The sequence below is a fragment of the Haliotis rubra genome, unplaced genomic scaffold (genome assembly GCF_003918875.1).
Source record: "Haliotis rubra isolate DU_JTF1 unplaced genomic scaffold, ASM391887v1 Scf751, whole genome shotgun sequence".
Taxonomy (NCBI): Eukaryota; Metazoa; Mollusca; class Gastropoda; order Lepetellida; family Haliotidae; genus Haliotis; species Haliotis rubra.
In genome coordinates this window covers 422,464-446,404 of record NW_025767470.1, presented here as the reverse complement: position 1 = coordinate 446,404, position 23,941 = coordinate 422,464, and the positions used below count along the sequence as shown (strand labels likewise).

The following is a 23,941-nucleotide window of genomic DNA, read 5'->3' as shown; positions in this document are numbered from 1 at the left end:
TGGCAGGGCAACAATGTGGTGGTGGTGGTGGTGGTATATGCAGTACATTTGTCCCATGGCAGGGCAACAATGTGGTGGTGGTATATGCAGTAGATATGCCTCATTGCAGGGCAACAATGTGGTGGTGGTGGTATATGCAGTACATACGTCCCATGGCAGGGCAACAATGTGGTGGTGGTGGTGGTGGTGCAGTACATATGTCCCATGGCAGGGCAACAATGTGGTGGTGGTGGTATATGCAGTACATACGTCCCATGGCAGGGCAACAATGTGGTGGTGGTGGTGGTGGTATATGCAGTACATATGTCCCATGGCAGGGCAACAATGTGGTGGTGGTGGTATATGCAGTACATATGTCCCATGGCAGGGCAACAATGTGGTGGTGGTGGTATATGCAGTACATATGTCCCATGGCAGGGCAACAATGTGGTGGTGGTGGTATATGCAGTACATATGTCCCATGGCAGGGCAACAATGTGGTGGTGGTGGTATATGCAGTACATATGTCCCATGGCAGGGCAACAATGTGGTGGTGGTGGTATATGCAGTACATGTGTCCCATGGCAGGGCAACAATGTGGTGGTGGTGGTATATGCAGTACATATGTCCCATGGCAGGGCAACAATGTGGTGGTGGTGGTATATGCAGTACATATGTCCCATGGCAGGGCAACAATGTGGTGGTGGTGGTATATGCAGTACATATGTCCCATGGCAGGGCAACAATGTGGTGGTGGTGGTGGTATATGCAGTAGATATGTCCCATGGCAGGGCAACAATGTGGTGGTGGTGGTATATGCAGTACATATGTCCCATGGCAGGGCAACAATGTTGTGGTGGTATATGCAGTACATATATTTGAAGAGATATTTGAAGATGCACATAAACACTGTTTACAAGCACCATGTTGTTGACATGGAATTTCCTTGCTGCATCTGGTTGCATTTATTACAGTTGTAAGTTTGCAATCAGCCATCTATAGTTGGGATGGTTTGTATTCATGACCTTATATAATATTTATTTCCTTCTGTATTTCTACATGTCCCATGTGACAGTAATATTGGTGTGCGTCTAAATATAAAGAATAACCATCCAAACAAACTGTTTATTCACTGATATGTACACTCAATCTGTGAAAAATAGGTTTATATTGATCTCATGATCTCTCCACACACAAAGCGATACCCATCCCCCCTCCTACACAGAGTGCTGCCACACCCTGCCGCCCCCCTGTGCGCTTCAGGTTATGGAGAAGTGTTACCAGGATCCGTGCCCCAGATGCTCCGATGGGATGTCCTAGAGCAATGGCTCCGCCACTCACATTTACCTGAAACAAACATAGGGAGACAACGAACTACTTTCCATACAACCTTGTAGCCATTGTGACCACTTTTATATTATGGAATTGATGGCACTGTTAAAAGACACCACTCCTGGGATGCTTCATTTGAGGCGTCGAGCATATCAAACTGCAAGTTGGATGTTGACGATGCACTTTGTACATTAGGTTCCACAAGTTCCAGTTACATTCTGGTTTCAACGACTTCTCAAAACTATAGATGCTAGGCAATCCAATTACTCTATTTTTCCAGTCTATCGGAGAGAATGTCAATCCCCTTCAGTAACATTCCATCTATATTATACAATTTACAGGGACTGCCTCCGTGGTGTAGTGGTTAGAGTGTCCGCCCGGGAGAGTGGAAGGGTTCGATCCCCGACCGCGTCATACCAAAAGACGTTAAAATATGGTACTTGTTGGTCCCTGCCTGGCGCTCGGTATTAATGGGTACAACAAGGACTGGTCGGCTCGGAGTCAGTATAATGTGTCTGAGTGGGGTATTCATGCTTCACTGTGGCATGGTATCTTAGTGGGCTAGCACTATAAAACCAGCTTCTGTCTGGGCTAGTGCAAGCAGCCGCACATACATATACACACGCATGCATGTCATCATATGAGCGAAATATTCTCAAGCACGATGTTAAAGCCAATTTCACCTACAATTTACAGTGGTCTGTAAATATGAGTCTGAGCCAGGAAAACAATTGACCAGTATGAACAAGCATCAACACCGCCTGATTCTTGTCAGCTGGTTCTTACTTCAAGCACCACACACAGGACCTATGGTGCCCAGAATCCCACATGTATCTACCAGTCTCCAATGACGACTTTAACTGGACTGGCTATATTATTCTACACATTCTCAATTATAACTTAGCAAGAAATGATGATAACTGTCGTATCTCAGAAAGACATAAATTTTGAACATGTTACAGTTGAATCATGCTACATGAAATATTGATAAAATTTAAAGAATTTGTCTATAGCTCTAGATATTGATGTACAGGTAGTATGGAGTCACCTGTAATCTGTTCCACAATTTCAGTTTCTGTATTCCACAATGGGTATGTATCAGTAATATCGATATTGGCTGATGTTGTTACTCTGCATTCCATGTTCACCAAGACAAGCTACAAAGCGGACATTACCTATACCTTCACACAAAGTCTAAGAAATGAATTCATATTGGGTAACCATGGTAACAGATGAGCTGATTTCTTTCAGTGACTGAGACTGATAACACAATGATAGCACTTTCATCCAAATATAACATCTTTCATGTTATAATTATCGTAACCCTCTAATCAATCAATCAATCAGGGGCAGGAATCTCATGTCAAGTAGTTATAATTCAGCTACTTTCTGAAAAACATATTGATCTGAACCATTAAACCAAACTTTGTGTCACACAAAGATACAGTTCAATTTGCTTGTGTTGTTCACATGTATATTCTGCAAAAGGTATATTCTGCAACTATTGAAATTCAGAATGTGCTCATGTGCACATATTCAGCTTCAATAACACTCTTGGATGTGACACTGGAATATTGGTTCACTCTCTATTAACATCTCCAAAAATGCCATGTATGTTATTTATACAAAGCACACATTTAGAGGTAGAGGAACTTCAACATTGACCAATGTTTAAAATTGTACAAGAATTCAGTGAATACTTTTGGACATGTCATTGCAAAGATATTATAAACAAATGTTTAGTCCAAAATCTAATGGTTTCAGTATTTTGTGGGTACTATGAATCTGATTACTTCTTATTTTACTGGAGGTATAAAAGGGTTTAATGTCTAACACAAGATTATTCTGCTCAAATGCAAATGCCACATGCATGCCCACTGAGATACCATGCTGCAGATTAACATCAACACTGCATTCAGACACAGTATAGTAACTTAAGTTATCTCCCTTAATGCAATGCTCCATTGATTGATCCCCCACCTTCTGCTCACTGGGCAGACGCTGTATTTACCTTGACCATGGAGACTGTTGTAACTAAAGGATGAATTCATAGTACAGCTACTGAAATACACAGATTTCATTTGTTCAGCAGTCTTTGGAGGTTACCAGGCTGGTATTTTTCAGTTCTAAATAACAAACCTAAACAAGTGAACTGTACCATTGGAATTATAGTAAGCGTCATCATCAGTTCAGTTTTATTGGCTGCAGGGGAGAAGATGTTGGCTGACAATGCACAGCCACGCCACACAACAGACCAACAGGTCAACACATAAACTCACCTGGACATTCAGCCCACATGCATGAACTTCCATTTGTTACAGTACAATTTTCCTGTGGAGATCTCACCTTTGATGGATCACAGCCGAGATCTTTGATGACTGCAGCTGACTGGGCAGCAAATGCTTCATTCAGCTCCATCAAGTCTACGTCTTCGATGCTCCAGCCAGCCTTCTCCAACTGTACCAACACACAGAAACATGGAAGCAAGGCTCGGTTAGCAATCTGATCCTGGGCATGCATATAGCCATATAACTGCAATTATATTGCTAAACCCCATTTCACAGCATTGAACTTTCCAGAAATTTGAACCATGTTTCAAAATATGACCTCTAGTGACCCCCACCTTACATGAAGGTCACACAAATTGGATATTATCATGACCCTGCAGTCACAGTAGATCTTATTTTCTTCATGTTCAAATGCTCTTTAATGCTGAATTTGATCTTCAGTGTCATACAATCAAATGTGAAAACATATTCAGTAATTGTCAACATTCTCAGGGATATAAATCGGGTAAAGCCGGTTTGAGTATTTGATACAAAACAATGAACTATTCCAGTCATTGAAACCATGTGGGACTGCTTATAAGGATATGTTCTCATATATGTGAAGCAAAGGCTTCACTCATTGGTCAGATGCACTTACTGCTTTCCGTGTAGCCGGAATTGGTCCTGTCCCCATCACTGCAGGGTCCACACCAGCCTGTGCCCAGGACACAATCTTCGCCAGCACAGGGGCATGTCTGGCCTTGGCCTCTGCATCACTCATCAGGACAAGTGCTGCAGCTCCATCATTAATGCCTGAAATGGAATCAGCAGCCATAATCAGGAGTAATATCTGTAATAATGGCCATCACTGATGCATGCACCATATGTGAGGGCAGGTAAACCAGATCTTGAGGACCAGAAAAAGATTCTGTATAAAGGGGTTGACTAACATAAAAGGTTATAAATACACATTGCCTTTTAGAAAGTGGTCAAATGCTACATATGTTATATTTGGGGTTACACTTTCTGACTATAGTATAGATTCTAGTACATCTGACTTTGTGTGCTTGAGATTAGGTGCCATACTCTGAGAAAGTTGTCGATGGAAAATTAACAATATTTCTGAGGTTGAAAAGACCAAAACAACCCAGGTAATGGCGGGGGATGTAGGTAGGTTTTCTGGCTATTTGCCGGACATACCATTTTGACACAGATTTCCAGGTTAAGTTAAAGGTCACATGCTACCAAAAAATCAAACATAATTAAAACCCAATTATCACTTATTCATGACATATAATATACATTGCTGGTTATGAAAAAACATATAAACAAAATTATAAGCGTACAATTGCAAATCAAAAGTGCAATATTGTGTATTTGGGTTTACTTCTCAAGAAACGAAGCAGCCAGGATACCGAACCCAGTCAGAGCGGGTGGGTGTGCACTCAAGTGTAACGGCTGGTTCATTTGCAGATGCCCTCACGGCTCATTGTGTGTGTATATATAGAGATGTTGGGTTTTGTAAATACATGCTCATTTTTTTGTGCATAACATTTTGCAATCAACAGACATCATAACATGTGATGTGTTCAAGTATCACACCTGCCTGTCTGTGTAATAACATAATGTGACAGAGACCGAACTCGGGCCATAAATCAATGCATTTTGTTTATGGTGTATAGCCTGATTGGTGTTAAGTTCAAATTGCATGTGGTCAGGGATAGCAGCTGTGTATTGAATATTGTCATTAGCAGACAGGCAGGCAGACACACAAGTGTCAATAAACCAAGACATTGAGTTTTGTCTGTGACAACGACATATCTATATCACAGTTAGAAATTCTGTCAACGCTAAATAATGACATTGCTTTTAAATATCGAACTGAGAAAGTGACCCGGTAAGAAGAACGTGTGGTGAAATAGACAAATGAAATTATATAAACAGTTAATTTACTGTCATAACATATAAAAAGCTCGCGCCTGTGAGATATCAACAAAACATTAGAAAAATAGCTCACACCAAAGCCTTCACCGAGTATTCACCGGACAACCCGCTTCCAAGCTGCGCGAACCTATTTCACTGCGCACGTGCTATGAGCGCAGCCCAGCTGTTGAAACCAGTTGGGGGAAAATTAGTGAAACGTTTGAACTCCGATTTCGCGCGTTTTTTTCATCGCGTTATTTTTCAACTTTATAAGTTGAATTTGCATTTTTGACGATTTGTTTCGGTAAGTCCATACCGAAAGGTATCAGAATCTGCAAAGTTGTGTTTTACGTTACATGTGACCTTTAAGAGAATAATCAACAGTCACATATCGTCAGCTGGTCTCATGGACATTAGTAACACATCGCACATGTCATCAAGGATTCTACAGATTGCACTTGTGTAACTATCGTTACCGAAATGTGTGGACCATTTGTGTATCAATTTCCAAAAGACATGTTCCAAAATTAACCGCACATGTGCAGCTGAGATTGGAATCTACTATATACTGAATACTACATATATTTACATTGCAGGTGGTAATGACAGCTGAATTCTATCATGAGAATGTAGCGGGCAAAGTTAGCAGATGTGAACATGTATCATCATCCAACAAATGGTTTCTGGTTAGATCAGTTCCTACGGCCTGGTTCCTACCTGAAGCATTTCCAGCAGTTACCGTGCCAGTTTCATCTTTCACAAAACATGGTCGTAGTTTGGTGAAACCTTCCAGTGTACAGCCTGCACGAGGGTACTCATCTGTCTTCACCTCCTCCACACCTGCAGACAGAGGGACCTAAACTAGGCTGGTGTATTGATAACACAACTGCAATACCGTTCCCTTCTCTACAAGACTCACACAATGTCTCAATACATCTCTCACAATAAACATATGAAGAAGCAAGAAAACAGATTTTATTTTCGTTGTGTTCTGGTTCTTATTACGTGAAACTTGGGCATAAAAGGTTAACTCACAGAGAAAAAGAAATCTAAGAGAAATGAGACCATTTTTTCCAGTCTTTGTCAAGTCCAGACCTGAACATTCCAGACTTTTTATTTTCCTTGCAAATGTCAACTCTTCATATAATGTCATTTGTAATTTGTCACTTTACTACCAGTAAGCCAGCATATGAATGGATGTCCAATTAATAATATAGTGCCAAATGGTTTGTAAACAAACACATGCTTAGATCAGCTACCACTGGTTTAAACATACTGACAATGCCAGCCAATAGTGTTTTGAGCAAGCAGACATTAGAAATTCAATGTGAGCTTATTTGCATGCTTGTCACATAGCACCTTCATAAGTATTAGTGTGTCAAACATAATATTCACCCTTCCTTGTTTTCACAGGAACTGTCACAGTCTCTGCATCAAAGTATCCTGCCTTCTGGGCGGCTTCGTACTTCAACTGGGATTCCAGCGCGAAGTTGTCCTGAGCTTGACGTGATATCTCCCACTGCTTAGCTACGTTCTCAGCTGAAACAAACACTCTTCAAGTCTTATATCTCACATAAATGTTGAGTGTTTTTCAAATATCCAGCTTCTACTAAGTATTGAATATTTTATTATTTGAAAACATGCTTTGGTGTCAAATGTCAGCTCAATGTTGTGATGACATGGAAGACGACACACGCATCACTGAACTTGTCTGGGAAGCAACAATGCATACAGAAAAATACAATATATTGATCCAAGTTAATATCTGATTACTTCATAACAATTTTGCATGAAAGGTGTCTGAAATAAGGGGAAGAAGTATATCTATAGATCCCCCGGGGTGAAAATGAATGACATGACATGTATTTAGCCGTTATTACACTTTGCCATTTCTGGTAAACTAAGTGGGACATAGAAATCAGCTTGCACATTTCAAACCCTCACTCTGGATCGACCACTGTGGTTAACATCTAGGAATAAAAACAACATGTTATGTATGGCTGTACCTGTAATACCCATGTGGTAGTTGTTGAAAGCATCTATCAGGCCATCCTTCATCAGGGTGTCTGTGACTGAGGCATCACCAAACTTTGTGCCATTTCTCATATGAATACAGTGGGGGGACTGTAATGGAAAAGATGTCAGTAACTAAAGAGCGTAAAGACTGCCTGTGTAGTTTATACTCTCCTGCACTTCTCTTAGTTGGGAAAACTGTGTAGTCATGACAACTCACCTTGCTCATGCTCTCCTGTCCTCCTGCCACTACCACAGTGGCGTCCCCTGTCTTGATTGCCTGGGATGCAAGAACTACAGACCGAAGGCCCGACCCACACAGCATGTTCACAACACATGCTGGCACTGATGCAGGGATGCCAGCCTTCATACTAGCTTGACGTGCAGGATTCTGCCCTTGACCTTTCAATTTAAAGGTTAAAAATAAAACAATGATCAAACTGTAGAAGGACTTAACAGTTGTGCGAGTGTTAATCTGAATTTACAACTAAAATACTATACTACTCAAAGTTTGCTAAGGATAACATATTCCAAATATGACAATATACATCTCACTGACAAACACAAATAACCATGGACAAAAAAATGCAAAGAAATGTTTAATTGAAAGGAAATTGTTGTGATGTGTTGATGAAGAGGCCAAACTAACACGTAATGGACAGGTGAGGTGAGACTGCCATAAAACAGGTGATCATGACAGCAAACAACAAATCTCCAAATCATGGATCAAGTCATTGACCATGACACAACAACTGTCAATAGCGGTCGTTTCACGCTTCCAATAAGAGTCTGGATGATTGTTCCATTGATGCCAAGGGAAGATTGTTCCACTCATGGCAGAGAGCAATTCCGAGTTCTTGGAGAGAACCTGAATACACAGAACGACGTGAGATGGAAATATGTCCATATGCATTATCGTCCATGGGGATGAAGTCAGGACCAACTGCACCAGCAAACGGTCCCACGTACACATCTAGGATCTCATCTCTGTAACGCACACCTGTCATAGTCCCTGGAGATCAGGGCTGGGAGTGCTGATACCTGCCCAAACCATTAATGAGCCAGCTCCCCATCTGTCATGTTCGGCTATGTTAACATCATGAAATTGCTCTCCTGCTCTTCGCCACACCCATGCACATTGATCTTTGAAGTCCACACAGTACCTTGACTTGTCTATGAAGTGTACGGATGCTCAATTACTGACTATCCATTTGACATGATCTTGCCAGTGACACCAGATACGAGGGATGTGAATGCCTGCACTCCTTGATGGAAGACCAGCCTCCAGAAGACGATTACGGAGTGAAAACAGTCACTCCAGGGTATTCTGCAGTTCATTTCGTAGCGTGGTTGCCATCACAAAGTGATGATGTCTTGCTGAAAGCAAGAGAAACCGGTCATCACGCTGGCTGGTGGAACATGTTCGACCAACCGCATGCTGCTGCGTAACTGAAACATGAGTTTGATTCCAACCCCTGCAGACTACGTTTTGAGTGACTCGCACAAAGGACTTTGGCAAAGATACCTTGTGTTGTCCCCCTTTCATGCATGCCTACGCATCTGGTTTATTCTTCGACTGTCAAACGATGTCATTGCTGTTGAGGGGGCATTTCTGTTTTCAGTAATAGCAATAGGTTCTCAAAACAGCGTGCAATGACAGAACAGAGGAAACTGTGGCTATCATGCATCACGTGCATATGGTGTCTGTCACTGCATGCTTGTCCCTGCTTTATGTAGTAGTGTGGCTCCAGTGGGGTTACCCAATCATTGAGTATTTAATTTCACGTTGACTTGAAAATGTGATCCTTAGCAAACTTTGAGTAGTTTATATTGTTCACAAACTGATGACGTCCCTGTCAACCAAGGTGTTGTCAACTGAGAGTCCCTGCATCAAAAGTGTAATGTGTTCCAAGTCCTTCATCAAACCACATGTTACTGATCTCAGCAAAATATATGTAAAAATAAAGTCCCACAAAAATATATATCAGCCATAATGAAATCAAATTAAAACAGAAATGTATACTTCTTCAAATAATTTTCCATTACATGTGGAACTAATGGGGAAAAGGCTTCATTGCACAGTTTAGTTTTGATAAGTCATAAAATAAACATTGAAGTAAGTACACTTTAAGTAATGACCACGCCCACAGGGCACTACCCATAATATTAAAGTATGGCAATGATATTTCATATGTGCCACAAAACACGGTAGCACTAGGAACTACAAACCCTGTATGCATAACATTTCTTATTCTGAATAAAATCAGATCATAGTTCTTGCTATCCAATAAACAAAGATCTGAACAGTCCTCATCATGAGATGAACTTGAGTAACAGCCTTTGCTTAATGGTTTTCTCTGACTATTTGACTATATGTTGTGAAGAATTAGCTCAATACTATGATACTAATATTATCTTGTGACTAGACTAAAATAACTTGTAACATTTAAGGCTTGCACTTTTTTAAGACTCTTTCACAAATTGGAACCAGTTACCTGCTGTGAGGACCTGCCCCAGTATGACTTCAGAAACATGGTCGGGTTTCACCTGACCTCGTGACAATGCCTCCTTAATGCACACGGAGCCCAGTTCATGGGCAGGCACAGTGGACAATACGCCATTCAGGGAACCTGCAAACCACAACAGACAGGTTATTTTCAAATCTGTACTTAGAAGAAAGTAGGTTATGTTGTTTTGTGGAGCGCAATAGTGCAGTGGTAAGGCGTCTGCCTATCACGCTGAAGGCCCAGATTCGATCCCCGGTGGAGGCACCTAGGTTCGGGTCCCGAGGTGGGCACATTTATGTAGTATCCTTGGATAAGATACTTAGAGGATGTGCTGGCAATGTGAGTGTTTAGTTCATTGAGCCTAACAGGCAGCAAGTTAAAAAAAAGTATGGGAAAGTACCACTGTGTCCTATGGCCGGCGATAGTAATGTATGTAACGCTGTGAGCAGGCAATGTGCCTGGATATGAGTGCCATATAAGCGGACTATTATTATTAGTAGCAGTACCACAATACCACAAGTGCAAATATAAATTACAAAGAAACATATTGTATGAATTAATCCCATGACAAATACAACTATAATCCAGCTTAGTTGTGCTTATGTTTAAATTATCATATATGTAGCATTGCAAATAGCAAGTATTCTTAATTGATTTTTATGTGCAGGCCTTTATGTGTGTCTTTTCCTTGACAGTTGGTCTCAGAGAGTTTTTCACTTCGTACCTGAGACAGTGGTTGAATAATGTAAACATGGTCAATAAAAAACTTCATGTGACATTAAACCTTCCATTTACAATGTTAGTCTGACTGATGACATTTTCCATCATTATCTTCCTGTCTAACTTCCCTCTATATATCATTTAAAGTTTTAGATTTCTTGGTTGTTGTTTTTCAGATTGCCAATTGCCCCGTCACCTATTCCATGTCCAAAACAAAACAACTGAGTGCAAAGGTGGTTCTAAGTTCACATACCATGCTAAATAAGCACATACTCATCTGACAAATGCTATAAACATCTAATCTGGTAGCTCAATATCTCATATTTTTGTTCCAAATACTGAATCGGTTAGTACAGTGAGAACGGGTATCAGTGAGCTAGACACCAAAGCTAATGTCAATACCCACATATTAGCCAAATCTGCATGTGCAACATGTGGTGTAAAGCGTGACCTATCTGGAAATTATGCATGAAATAATATAGCCATGGCTTGGGCCAGAAAGTAAGAAAGTAAACAAAGGAATAAATCATGTCAAAAGACAGAAGACAGACATAAGAGTGTAGCACAAAGCAACATCATAAAACAGTAAAGCTGGTAAGAATAGTAAGTAACAACACATCTCATCAACACTGACTGATGTAACCGTGTTCTTCACAAATCTGTTTACTCATTGGACTGAAATTAGATAATCCCTGGATATAAAATCGTTATGAATAAAATATATGATCGTTTCATTGTTTGGTTGTTCCGAGTAAGCAATGGGTTCAGCATGATCATGATGATCAGTGGTTTCATGTATTTATACTAAAATAACTGAAAAAAACATATGAGAGAAGACTCGAGAGAAAGGGTAGCTAATCTTCTTAACCATGTGAACAAGTGATGTTGAGGCAACGTTGGAGGCACCTGAGTAAATTAAAAATTTAGTGAGATGGACGTGAGATGATTCGTGGGGAGAAGCTGATTTTAAGAGCCTCACGATGACCAGACCTGTCTTTTAGAGACTTGCTTCTATTAGAGATCTATTGAGCACACAAGTTAACATCTTGAGTGCACAAGTTAGTATCTTGAGCGCACAAGTTAGTATCTTGAGTGCACATGTTAACATCTTGAGCGCACAAGTTAGTATCTTGAGTGCACATGTTAACATCTTGAGCGCACAAGTTAGTTATCTTGAGTGCACCAGTTAAAATATTAGGCGCACAAGTAAGTAACTTGAACGCACAAGTTAGTTATCTTGAGCGCACAAGTTAATATATTAGGCGCAGAAGTTACTAACTTGAATGCATAAGTTAATATCTTGAACGCAGAAGTTACTAACTTGAATGCACAAGTTAATATCTTGAACGCACAAGTTAGTTATCTTGAGTGCACAAGTTAATATATTGAGCGCACAAGTTAGTATCTTGAGTGCACAAGTTAATATATTAGGCGCACAAGTTAGTATCTTGAGTGCACAAGTTAGTATCTTGAGTGCACAAGTTAATATATTAGGCGCACAAGTTAGTATGTTGAGTGCACAAGTTAATATATTGAGCGCACAAGTTAGTATCTTGAGTGCACAAGTTAATATATTAGGCGCACAAGTTAGTATCTTGAGTGCACAAGTTAATATATTGAGCGCACAAGTTAGTATCTTGAGCGCAGACGTTAGTATGTTGAGTGCTCAACTAAGTATCTTGAAATACATTACTCCATAAGCAGTTCATGTGGAAGCAACGGAGGAGCGGAAACAAGAGCTCATTCATGCTTAGTTCAGTCTTGGGTTCCAATACAAACACATAACACATCTTCTTGTCAAAAATCAGGGTATAGTATAGTACGCCACTTGAAGCGTATTCTGAGGTGTATGTCCCTCTTTTGCACCAGATACCAGATTTGCTGATGTTACAGTGAGTGAGTGAGTACGGTTTACGCTGCTTTTAGCAATATTCCAGCAATATCACGGTGGGGGACACCAGAAATGGGCTTCACACATTGTACCCATGTGGGGAATCGAACCCAGGTCTTCGGCGTGACGAGCGGATGCTTTAACCACGAGGCTACCCCACAGCCCCGCTGATGTCACAGACTTTATTGCGGACAACTTTGACAATTTGGACAAAGACATGGTTATCGTTGGATGCATAAAAAATGTATTCAATACGCTGAAACAGGATAATGTACGGTCGTTGCTAGGAGTGTTGGAGCCGGATGGTGTTGAATTTTGCTCAAGACACCGTCTTTATCGACGCATTTATTCTTCAACTTCCTCTGTTGTTAAAACATATTAAATAAACTACAACACACATTGACATACATATACATACGGGATTGAAATGGGGGAGTGAGTGAATGAGTTTAGTTTCACGCCACACTCAGCAATATTCCAGCTATATGGTGGCTGTCTGTATAAAATCGAGTCTGGACCAGACAATCCAGTGATCAACATCATGAGCATCCATCTGCGCAACTGGGAACCGATGACATGTGTCAACCAAGTCAGTGAGCCTGACCACCCGATCCCGTTAGTCGCCTCTTACGACAAGCATGGGTTACTGAAGATCAATATTCTAACCCGGACCTTCACGGGTACTGAAACGGAGGAAGTAAAACGGGGAACATGGTATTTAAGCAAGAAATAAAGTTGGTATATGTGCTATACATGTACATACTATTGGATCAAATAAATCAGGCGGGTTTTATATGATATTGTACAGGGTTAAACTGCCCTTGTACCCACGTTAGGAAACAGTTACTGATGCAAACCAAGACTACAGACTACAGTTCCCTGAAAGAGGTCGACTTTACTTCCAATACATCAGACATCAGTTTATAATTAAGTATACCACACAATGTTTACATTTTTCATGGTCATGTAATACTATATATACATAATATAGCCGTAGCACAAAACAAGTTATCTAAGCTTTATGTTAGTGTTCAAAATACCAGATACAAAGAATAGTACTGACAAGCATAAACATGATGAATGCTTACATAAACATTATCAACATTCATGAGAAATTTGCATACATTTACATAGTCTCATCATGAGCACCTAGTTAACTCAGACTTTGCATCGTTTAAACTCTTCCCAAAAGGATATAAGTTTGTACATTTCAGCCAGCAGTCAAGCAAACGTGCGTTCCATTAATGCCAAACGCAAAGTTGAGCGCTGAAGATACTAACTTCTGTGCTCAAGATATCAACTTGTGCGCTGAAGATACTAACTTGTGCGCTAAAGATGATAATTTGTGTTCTCAACATACTAACATATCCGCTCAAGATATTAACTTGTACGCTCAAGATAAGCAACTTTAGCACTCAATATATTAACTTACCAATATATATCATACAGACAGATATATCTCATCCTTAACTTGTGAGTACATCAAATTCATGAAATACTGATCAAAATGTCATCGCCTATTTACCTGAACAATACATCTCCTGTAAAAGCCATAACTGTCAGCTACTGAATTGTCATACCCATTTTATTTAGATACTATGTGTATTGAACTATGAACTATCCATTTATTGTAAAACATGTACCAGTGAAAAGAAATAAAGGTACAACAAAAATCATTGGCTGAAAGTTCATATTGAACAATCCAAGTGTATATTGTAGAGAGAAATTTCACCCGAGAGACAAATTCAGCCTGATTAAAGGTTGGAGGTGCAAAGTAACAATTCATTCTTAATTGGACTATTTTCACTATTAATTGAAAATGAAAATTCATTTGAAATTATTAATTATAGCAATAATTAAATTATGAAATTATTAATTATAGTAATAATTAACAAGGGACATACAGGACATGCACAACTGCTTGATTTGGTCTCCTGGTAATTTCAACATATCAGTTTCACACCCTGATCAGTATGTTGCAATTTAGACCATCTGTGTCCCGAGCCTTCAGCAGATAGTTTCACTTACTGGTCTCCCCACCAGGCACATAAACACATTTATGGTGTGCAAACAGTTTTAATTTCAAAGCATGGGTGATCAGGAATATTCTGAAATATTCCTACTGTGTCATTTTATGACAAAGCAAAACACATACATCTGCTTCGGGTTGTGAGTTCATTTAGAGACCCTTCAGAATGGGACATGCCCTGCTAATTGCATAGAAATGCATAAACAGATGGCTATGGCGGAATAATCATGGTAATAGCCATCATAGGGATGCATGTTTATAGATGAAGGAAAACTGTAGAGGTTTCAGAGATGTCAGAAAAACAGCTAAACTGGACATGGGAATGACATGCGTTAATGTGAGAAAAAACATCAAAATCTATTTATCAAAAATATGTTAAACACTGTTCCTCATACGAATTGTTTCCCAAATGTAAGATTTGGTAAATTACTGGTAAAACTGACTTTCTCCATATGTCTGCCTCATTCCTCTGTATAATGACCATCACTGTGATGATGATGATGATGAGACAAATATATATACAAATCCATATCAGTAAACAAATGGTGAGATCAGAGTTAATTTCAACTGGATTTCAACCAGGAAAATGTTTTTGAATATTTCCTGACCTATGGGGTAAGAAAAAAGGAGATTTTACACTTGGAGAATTTGATTGAAAATGGGTAGTACGAGGTAGTTCATTTTTTTTAAAAAAAATTCAAATTCTTTAGTACAAGGTAGTTGATATGGGTGAATACCGTAATGGCCAGGTCTAGCCTGGTGCAGAGTCACATGACCACAATTTCATGTGTGCAGAATTTCCTGGTGATTAGAAAAAGCATGTTAACAATCCTTGACAGATAAACAATACTAATGCCTTGCCTTACAAACGTTGAACATGACCGTGCAACTGGCATGTTCCAGGCTGGCCAGTCCAATGCGGCTATTGCACATGCCATAAGATGCAGTAGATGGACAATCTACAACCTGAGAACATGTGTGCATCAAACTGGTATTACATCTGATCGCCCCAGGTTAGGATAGTCGTGTGTGAGGTCACATGCTGAGGACAATCAAATTTGGCAACATCATTTTGGAACTGGTGCCGTTTATGGCTGTTCATGTCCCAGGCCTCCAATTCCAACATGATAAAACGAAACAGCTGTTTTGACATTAAATTTCCTGCAAAAAGCAGATACTGACATCATGGAGTGGCCAACTAGAAAACCTGACCTCAATCCCATCGAGCACGTATAGGATGCTCTTGGAAGAAGTTGTGCTTTGAGACATCAATCTCATAATGTTCAAGAGCTGGGCGCCATGTTGTACAGCCTGTACCATGGGTCCTTGTCCTTTTCACAATTTCAGCATCCACCCTACTTAGTACCTGAGTTACCTGCTCCAGTAATGTTACTTACTTTCTCATGTATTGTGCACACTTTGTTCCAAAAACACACATACAACATACATACCCAACATACTGCTTTTTTAAATTTGTCTGGAATTATTTTTAAAAAATTACAATTATTTTTTATTCATGTTTTCTTATCTGTTATCCCAAATTGGCCTGATATTATTTGAAAAGCAGTTTTAATTCCACCAGTAAACTCTAGTTCAGCCAGCTAAACATCTTGTATTCCTACCTTGGTAGGAACAAGACGTTTAGCTGGCTGAACTACAGTAAACTCCTAACACAATTACTTTATATGTCTTTGAGCATTGACAAGATGATACTAACATTCAAAATACCATGATAAAGCAGGAGAAACAATATCTTTCAAACACAGACATACCAGAGGAAATAGGCTAGTGGAACTGCTTGGATCCATCAGGACATTTTCACCACCTTTTCGGTCTACCTTCAGCATCACAACTCCTCGTAAAGACCATATATGGTACCACATTCTAAGGTAGGTCAAATGCAAATCGTCCAAAACTGTGATTTTCATGAAAATACAATGCCTTACTGCTGGAGTGGGTGTGACACTCCATAACCAATCAGATATGTCTTCACAATCACCTCATGGTGGGATGTGATAGGGCATCAGATCACCTCATGGTGGGATGTGATAGGGCATCAGATCACCTCATGTGCCACTTCACTGAGCAACAAATATAAACTATCGACCTACATTACTTGAAAAAAAGCCCAGCTACATATACTAAATGAAACTTGATTTTAAATTTAATGAACACATTCTTGTTTCTGTTTAAGAAGTCTGTCCTATTAAAAACAGTATCTGCTTTGACGTCTTTACACACACTAGAATGAAGATAGTGAATTATACTACGACATGAGAAATGCGCATGTTTACCATGTATAGGGCTATGTATTGCAAAAAATTGGCAGGCACTGTTAACAAATTGATAGTCCAGTGTCATAAGGTCTCTTATTTTGCCATTGGAAAACAGCCGGGCACCATCGACTTATGAGTATTCCGTTACAATACAGAAGTGTCATTGAAATTTTAATCGATTGAATTAATTCACAAGTTCAAACTATCACTGTCAACTAAATAGCAATTCACAAAAATTACCTATAGGTGTACGAACAGCAGATACAATCACCACGTCCATCGTTGAGTTGGCTGGCTGTTACGAAGAGGAGTGTAAAAATAGATCGCTTTATCCTACCCAGAGTTCCTTGTATCAGACTAGTACCTATGTCACACGCTAAACTAGTTACCGGTGCAGTATGCGAGACGGGGCCGTGCTTATGTTTCCGGGTCTGCTGCGCTAACACGTGACCCCGGCAATCACTATAACCGAATGGCGGCGATCACTGTCGTCGTTACATGGGCGAAATGTAAACAACATTTAACATCGACATGTGCGTTGATATTTCGTGTCAGCTCGTTATTGTCACGAAATCGTACACATACAACATGGATCTGAAAGACCACTTGGACTGAATATAGTTAGCATCTTTATTTTAGTAAATTTAATGACGAAAATACAGAGTCGTGCCAAAAGTATTCGGCACTTGGCGTAATTTCAATAGACTTACATGTTAATATAGTGTAGCATAAATAATTTTCATGAATTTAATTTTTGTAAGGTCCAATTCAAATTTTGCACATTTGTGAGGAAAATTTTAGCCTACAATCACATAATTTCTGTTTAATTTTCCGTTGCTTATTTATCGAATGGCAACAATTTAATCAACATGTGTACAGTGCCGTGAACTCCTTTAACATGGCGGCCTATGGGATTGCGCATTGTGGAGCCATCCGTAAGTTGATAAATGTTATGTGATTAGTTAAATAGTGGTCGGAAAATTTAACTGAAATTATGTGCGCAGAGCAGAGATGTAAATGTATGCAAATTTATTATGAATATTGATAATGTTTATGTAAAAGTTCATAGTCTTTATTACTCTTTATGCTTGTCAATGCTATTCTTTGTAACTGATTTTACCACTTTTTGCTTTATTAGATAAAGCAGGCCCAGGTATGTGTAATGTCATTATGAGAATTAAAACATAAACATGAGAAGGAGTTTATTGCAGGGATGAATAGTGGTTTTACCTACTTCTAATATTGGTACAAAGTATTATGCATGAACGTATAGCTTGGATAACTTCTTTTGTGCTCCGGCTTTATTATGTATATACTATATTAGTACATGACCATGAAAAATGTGAACATTGAGTGTTATATTTAATTATAAAACTGATGTCTGATGTATTGGAAGTAAAGTCGACCTCTTTCGGGGAACTATATATCTGTAGTTTTGGTTTGCATGTATCATGCAGTAACTGTTTTCTAACGTGTATATAATGGCATTTTTACTCTGTACAATATCATATAAAACCCGCCTGATTTATTTGATCCATTAGTATGTGCATGTATAGCACATATACTGACTTTATTTCTTACTAAATACCACGTTCCTCCTTTTACTTCCTACGTTTCAATCCCCACTACACAGGTTTATATTAGAAGTATACATTGTTATACCTCGAACAGAGAAAACCAAAACCATATCTTCACTGAGGTAATAACATGATTGTCTACTCTGTCTCTCTCCTCCTGGGAAGAAGAAAGAATCTCATGAATTTATATTTGTGGCTGTAATTAATTTGAAGATATATATTTTATAATTTCACTCCAAACATCAAACTTAAATGCTCTTAATTATAAGGTCTTACTTAGACAAAGTCTTCTAAGACCTATTGTTTTATCTTGGTTATTATCATTATTTGTACCGAATTTCGTTAGTACTACTTTGCCTGATGCGATTTGATTTCGTTGATACTTTCATCAATAATAGCCCCTACAGCAACTGAGATTCTAATGCAACATTATAGCAATATCTGCCAAAGCAAAGGGGAGATGGCCCAAAAAGCGTAATAGAAATCGTGATATGGAAGATTTAGAACATTGTGAGATTAGTCAAGCCAGTACAGGACCCGTGAAGGTCCGGGTTAGAATATTGGCCTTCAGTAACCCATGCTTGTCATAAGAGGCGACTAACGGGATTGGGTGGTCAGGCTCGCTGACTTGGTTGACACATGTCCATCTGTTCCCAATTGCGCAGATGGATGCTCATGCTGTTGATCACTGGATTGTCTGGTCCAGACTCGATTATTTACAGACCGCCGCCATATAGCAGGAACGTTGCTGAGTGTGGCGTAAAACTAAACTCACTCACTCAGGCCAGTACAGCTGTAGAAAGCATGTACATGCTAATCAATATTTCTATATCTTTTAGAGTTTGGGAGCGCTGAAAGTTGTTATTTTCTTTGCATATATTTTATCAAACGCCCAAGGACAATGCTATTTTTTTGAACACATAATGTATACGTATGTGTGTTGTAGTTACCATGTCTACCATGATAACCATGTCTTTGTCCAGATCGTCAAACATCAGCAAAGTCTGTAACATAGCAAATCTGGTATCCGGTGCGAAAGAGATATACATGCACATCAGAATACGCTTCAAGTGGCGTACTAACAATACTATTGTTTTGACAAGAAGATGTGTTATTTATCTTTATATTGGAACCCAAGACTGAAATAAGCAGGAATCAACTCGCGTCCCCACTCCTCCTCCATTGCTTCCACATGAACTGCTTATATTGAGTGGTGTATCATCAACATACTAACTTGTGCACTCAACATACTAACTTGTGCGCTCCAGATGTTAACTTGTGCACTCAACATACTAACTTGTGCGCTCCAGATACTAACTTGTGCGCTCCAGATAACTGACTTGTGCGCTCAAGATGTTAACTTGTGCACTCAACATAATAACTTGAGCGCTCAAGATGTTAACTTGTGCACTCAACATACTAACTTGTGCGCTCCAGATACTAACTTGTGCGCTCCAGATACTAACTTGTGCGCTCCAGATAACTGACTTGAGCGCTCAAGATGTTAACTTAACTTGCACTCAACATAATAGCCAGAGCGCTCAAGATGTTAACTTATTGCACTCAACATAATAACTTGAGCGCTCAAGATGTTAACTTGTGCTCTCAACATACTAACTTGTGCGCTCCAGATACGAACTTGTGCGCTCCAGATAACTGACTTGAGCGCTCAAGATGTCAACTTGTGCACTCAACATACTAACTTGTGCGCTCAAGATGTTAACTTGTGCACTCAACATACTAACTTGTGCACTCAACATAATAACTTGAGCGCTCAAGATACTAACTTGTGCGCTCCAGATAAACAACTTGTGCGCTCAAGATGTTAACTTGTGCACTCAACATACTAACTTGTGCACTCAACATACTAACTTGTGCGCTCCAGATGTTAACTTGTGCACTCAACATAATAACTTGAGCGCTCAAGATGTTAACTTGTGCACTCAAGATACTAACTTGTGCGCTCCAGATAACTGACTTGCGCTCAAGATGTCAACTACTCAACATACTGTGAGCGCTCAAGATGTTAACTCAACATACTAACTTGTGCGCTCCAGATACTAACTTGTGCGCTCCAGATAACTGACTTGAGCGCTCAAGATGTCAACTTGTGCACTCAACATACTAACTTGTGCGCTCAAGATACTAACTTGTGCGCTCCAGATAACTGACTTGAGCGCTCAAGATGTCAACTTGTGCACTCAACATACTAACTTGTGCGCTCAAGATACTAACTTGTGCGCTCAAGATAACTGACTTGAGCGCTCAAGATGTCAACTTGTGCGCTCAGATGTTAACTTGTGCACTCAACATAATAACTTGTGCACTCAACATACTAACTTGTGCGCTCAAGATACTAACTTGTGCACTCAACATACTAACTTGTGCGCTCCAGATACTAACTTGTGCGCTCCAGATAACTGACTTGAGCGCTCAAGATGTCAACTTGTGCGCTCCAGATGTTAACTTGTGCACTCAACATAATAACTTGAGCGCTCAAGATTTTAACTTGTGCGCTCCAGATACTAACTTGTGCGCTCCAGATGTTAACTTGTGCACTCAACATAATAACTTGCGCGATCAAGATGTTAACTTGTGCACTCAACATACTAACTTGTGCGCTCAAGATACTAACTTGTGCGCTCCAGATAACTGACTTGAGCGCTCAAGATGTCAACTTGTGCACTCAACATACTAACTTGAGCGCTCAAGATGTTAACTTGTGCACTCAACATACTGACTTGTGCACTCAACATACTAACTTGAGCGCTCAAGATGTTAACTTGTGCACTCAACATACTAACTTGTGCGCTCAACATATTAACTTGTGCGCTCAACATACTAACTTGTGCGCTCAAGATGTTAACTTGTGCGCTCAAGAAAACTTACTTGTGCACTCAAGATAAATTATATTTCATCAGGTGCCTTCAGCGCTTCCGTACATACTAACTAGTGCACTCAAGATAAATTATATTTCATGATATTTTTACTCCATGATATTTTGAGCATGATAACCCATGCAGGTGATGCATCTCAATAATCATATTATTTGATATCAGCAATTATTCAGCCCGGTAGCAGTTAACTAGTTTGAATAACTGCTGCTATGGACACTTTTTGCTTTACTTTATTATACTTTACATCAGTGCATACTTGTTTGGGATATGTTCAGGGCCCATTTGTGTCCTGTGAAGAAAAAGTTGATTGAAAAGAAGACGCACCAGGCTGTTATTCCGGTTGGCAGCACATCACTACTTCAACCACTGGATGTTTCTCCAAACAAGCCGTTCAAGATGAACGTCAGGAAAAAGTGGACTGATTGGATGATTAACGGAGAACACACTTTCACAAAATCCAATGCAATGAGGAGGGCTCCGGTCCGCTTAGTGAAGTTGCGAGATGGGTCAAGGAATCGTGGCAAGAAATCCCAACAAACACTGTCCTGAATTCATTCTTGAAATATGGCATTTCGAATGCGCTGGACGGTTCAGAAACGATGCCTTGTTCGAGGTTTCCTAACCACCGAACCCAGGAAAGAAGACGAAGATGTCCTTGTGTGTGACAATCTGCAAGATTATTATTATGACTGAACCGATGAGTTAGCGTGGAAGGCACTGGCTGTTCGAAGGATTTACGGCCGATGATTTGTAAACAAAATGTCATCGCTTGACATAATGGACTACTACTTCATTGTCTAATGAATTGTTCCCATATGTTATATGTATACATGCTTGATGAAATGTCAATATTTGTTGTGAATGGACACCGATGACTTGTATTATTTTTCTTATTGTTTATGAAATATAATTAATTGTTCTCAATGAACACCTAAATAATATGTTTTGAATAAAAAAATCACTTCAGTTTTATTTACCGTGGGTACTTTTTCTCTTGGGTTCACATTTGTATACTCACCGATTTCACAAAATGGCGTCTCGTTGTTGATGCAAGCAGTGATCGTTGGGATATAAAAAGGAAAACAAAGACAGGTTTCCACAATATACCGGTAATCTTTATTATGTAATATTCTCACCAAACATACATACGTTTTATATCCAAGATGTCTCTGGTCTGGTCTCTGTTGGCTGCGACCCATCGCGGGGGATCGGCTTATGTACGAAACATACCATTTTGACACTGATTTTAAGGGTCAAGTTTGGGGGTCGGCTTATCTATGGGGTCGGCTTATAGACGGTAATATGCGGGGTGCATAGTTCAACAAACAATCAGGGATTTTTCTTTGAAGTTTGGAGAATTTGCTCTGAATTTGTTGACCAGTTCACTATTGTGATTCTATTTTTAAAAACTAATATTTTATGGTCTGTATCTCAAAATTGTGTCTTTTTATAGATATTTGGGTATTGTGTTAACACCTAAACCTATTTTGACTAAAGCACAAATTACTCTCGGTGCACTGAGTAAAATGGCTATTATGACAGTGTACAAATATCAAAAGAAAGATGGAAATATACCATCATATTTATTTAAGATATTTGATGATATGATTGTGCCTATAGTGCGTTATGGTGCAGAAGTATAGGCGACCTCATACTGTAAATTTATTGCATAAAATGTGTAAATGGTTTCTCAAAATGTGTAAAATAAACAATGCTATAGTTTGGGGAGAATGTGGCAGAGCCACTCTCCAACTTGTGTACACCACACGGGCTATAGAAGTATTGGTGCAGGCTACTGTTTTTTTATGAACTCGGACTGCCTCGCCAATGCTGCATAAAGGAGGACACTGGCCGTACCACATGGACTACCCATATTAAATATATTCTGTGGATTTAAATATGTGTAGTTAACACAGGATGTGGGAATGAGAAGATATGTATTCACCTTTTTAAACCAAGATAATTTGACAACCTATAACAGTCATGCTGAACTGCTTGAGAGGCATTTTAGAAGTTGTAGCAAATGACGAGTCTTTATGGATGATCAACTTCTTTATTGTACAATAGCGACGTTTCGGTATAGATACGTATACCGTTTTCAAGCATGAAGTGGAGAATGAGTACAGCAGGATATACATGGGTACATGAGGGCTAACAAAGACAATGGATGATAAAACAAGATGATTAACAATGAAAACAAGCATAACAATGAGATGCGCCGAGGCAAGATAACCAAGACTAAGGCAACCCATGTGAAGGAACTCCATATCCTGCGGCCTGGATACACAAATGTCCCATACGCTGAACAACTATGTAAACATTGTATATTAACGGGGAGATCTTTTGTTAAAGATGAATTTCATATATTGCTTGTATGTGAGCATTGCTCAGCCCTAAGAAATATGTATCTTAAACAATTATATATCAAGTTCCACATTGTAACATCTTTTATTGGATCGATGCTCATTCTGTTGATCACTGGATTGTCTTGTTCAGACCAGACTATTTACAGAACTCCGCCATATTACTG

At 39.4% G+C, this 23,941-nt stretch overlaps 1 protein-coding gene across 2 annotated transcripts; it reads right to left on the bottom strand.

The window, feature by feature from the left end:
• Positions 1 to 1,090: 1,090 nt before the first annotated feature.
• LOC124260161 (acetyl-CoA acetyltransferase, cytosolic-like) lies at positions 1,091 to 17,331 on the bottom strand. 2 transcript variants are annotated; one of them, XM_046694417.1, is made up of 9 exons: positions 17,178 to 17,331; positions 10,010 to 10,144; positions 7,735 to 7,916; positions 7,508 to 7,625; positions 6,897 to 7,040; positions 6,219 to 6,341; positions 4,237 to 4,391; positions 3,658 to 3,768; positions 1,091 to 1,326 (listed from the first exon to the last, which is right to left on the bottom strand). In XM_046694417.1, exons 1-9 carry the CDS (start codon positions 17,215 to 17,217, stop codon positions 1,156 to 1,158), a joined length of 1,179 nt encoding a protein of 392 aa, XP_046550373.1. In that variant the 5' UTR covers positions 17,218 to 17,331; the 3' UTR covers positions 1,091 to 1,155. The 2 variants fall into 2 exon arrangements, with proteins under 2 accessions (XP_046550373.1, XP_046550374.1); XM_046694418.1 differs by lacking the exon at positions 17,178 to 17,331 and adding an exon at positions 16,434 to 16,452.
• Between the last annotated feature and the right edge of the window lie 6,610 nt (positions 17,332 to 23,941).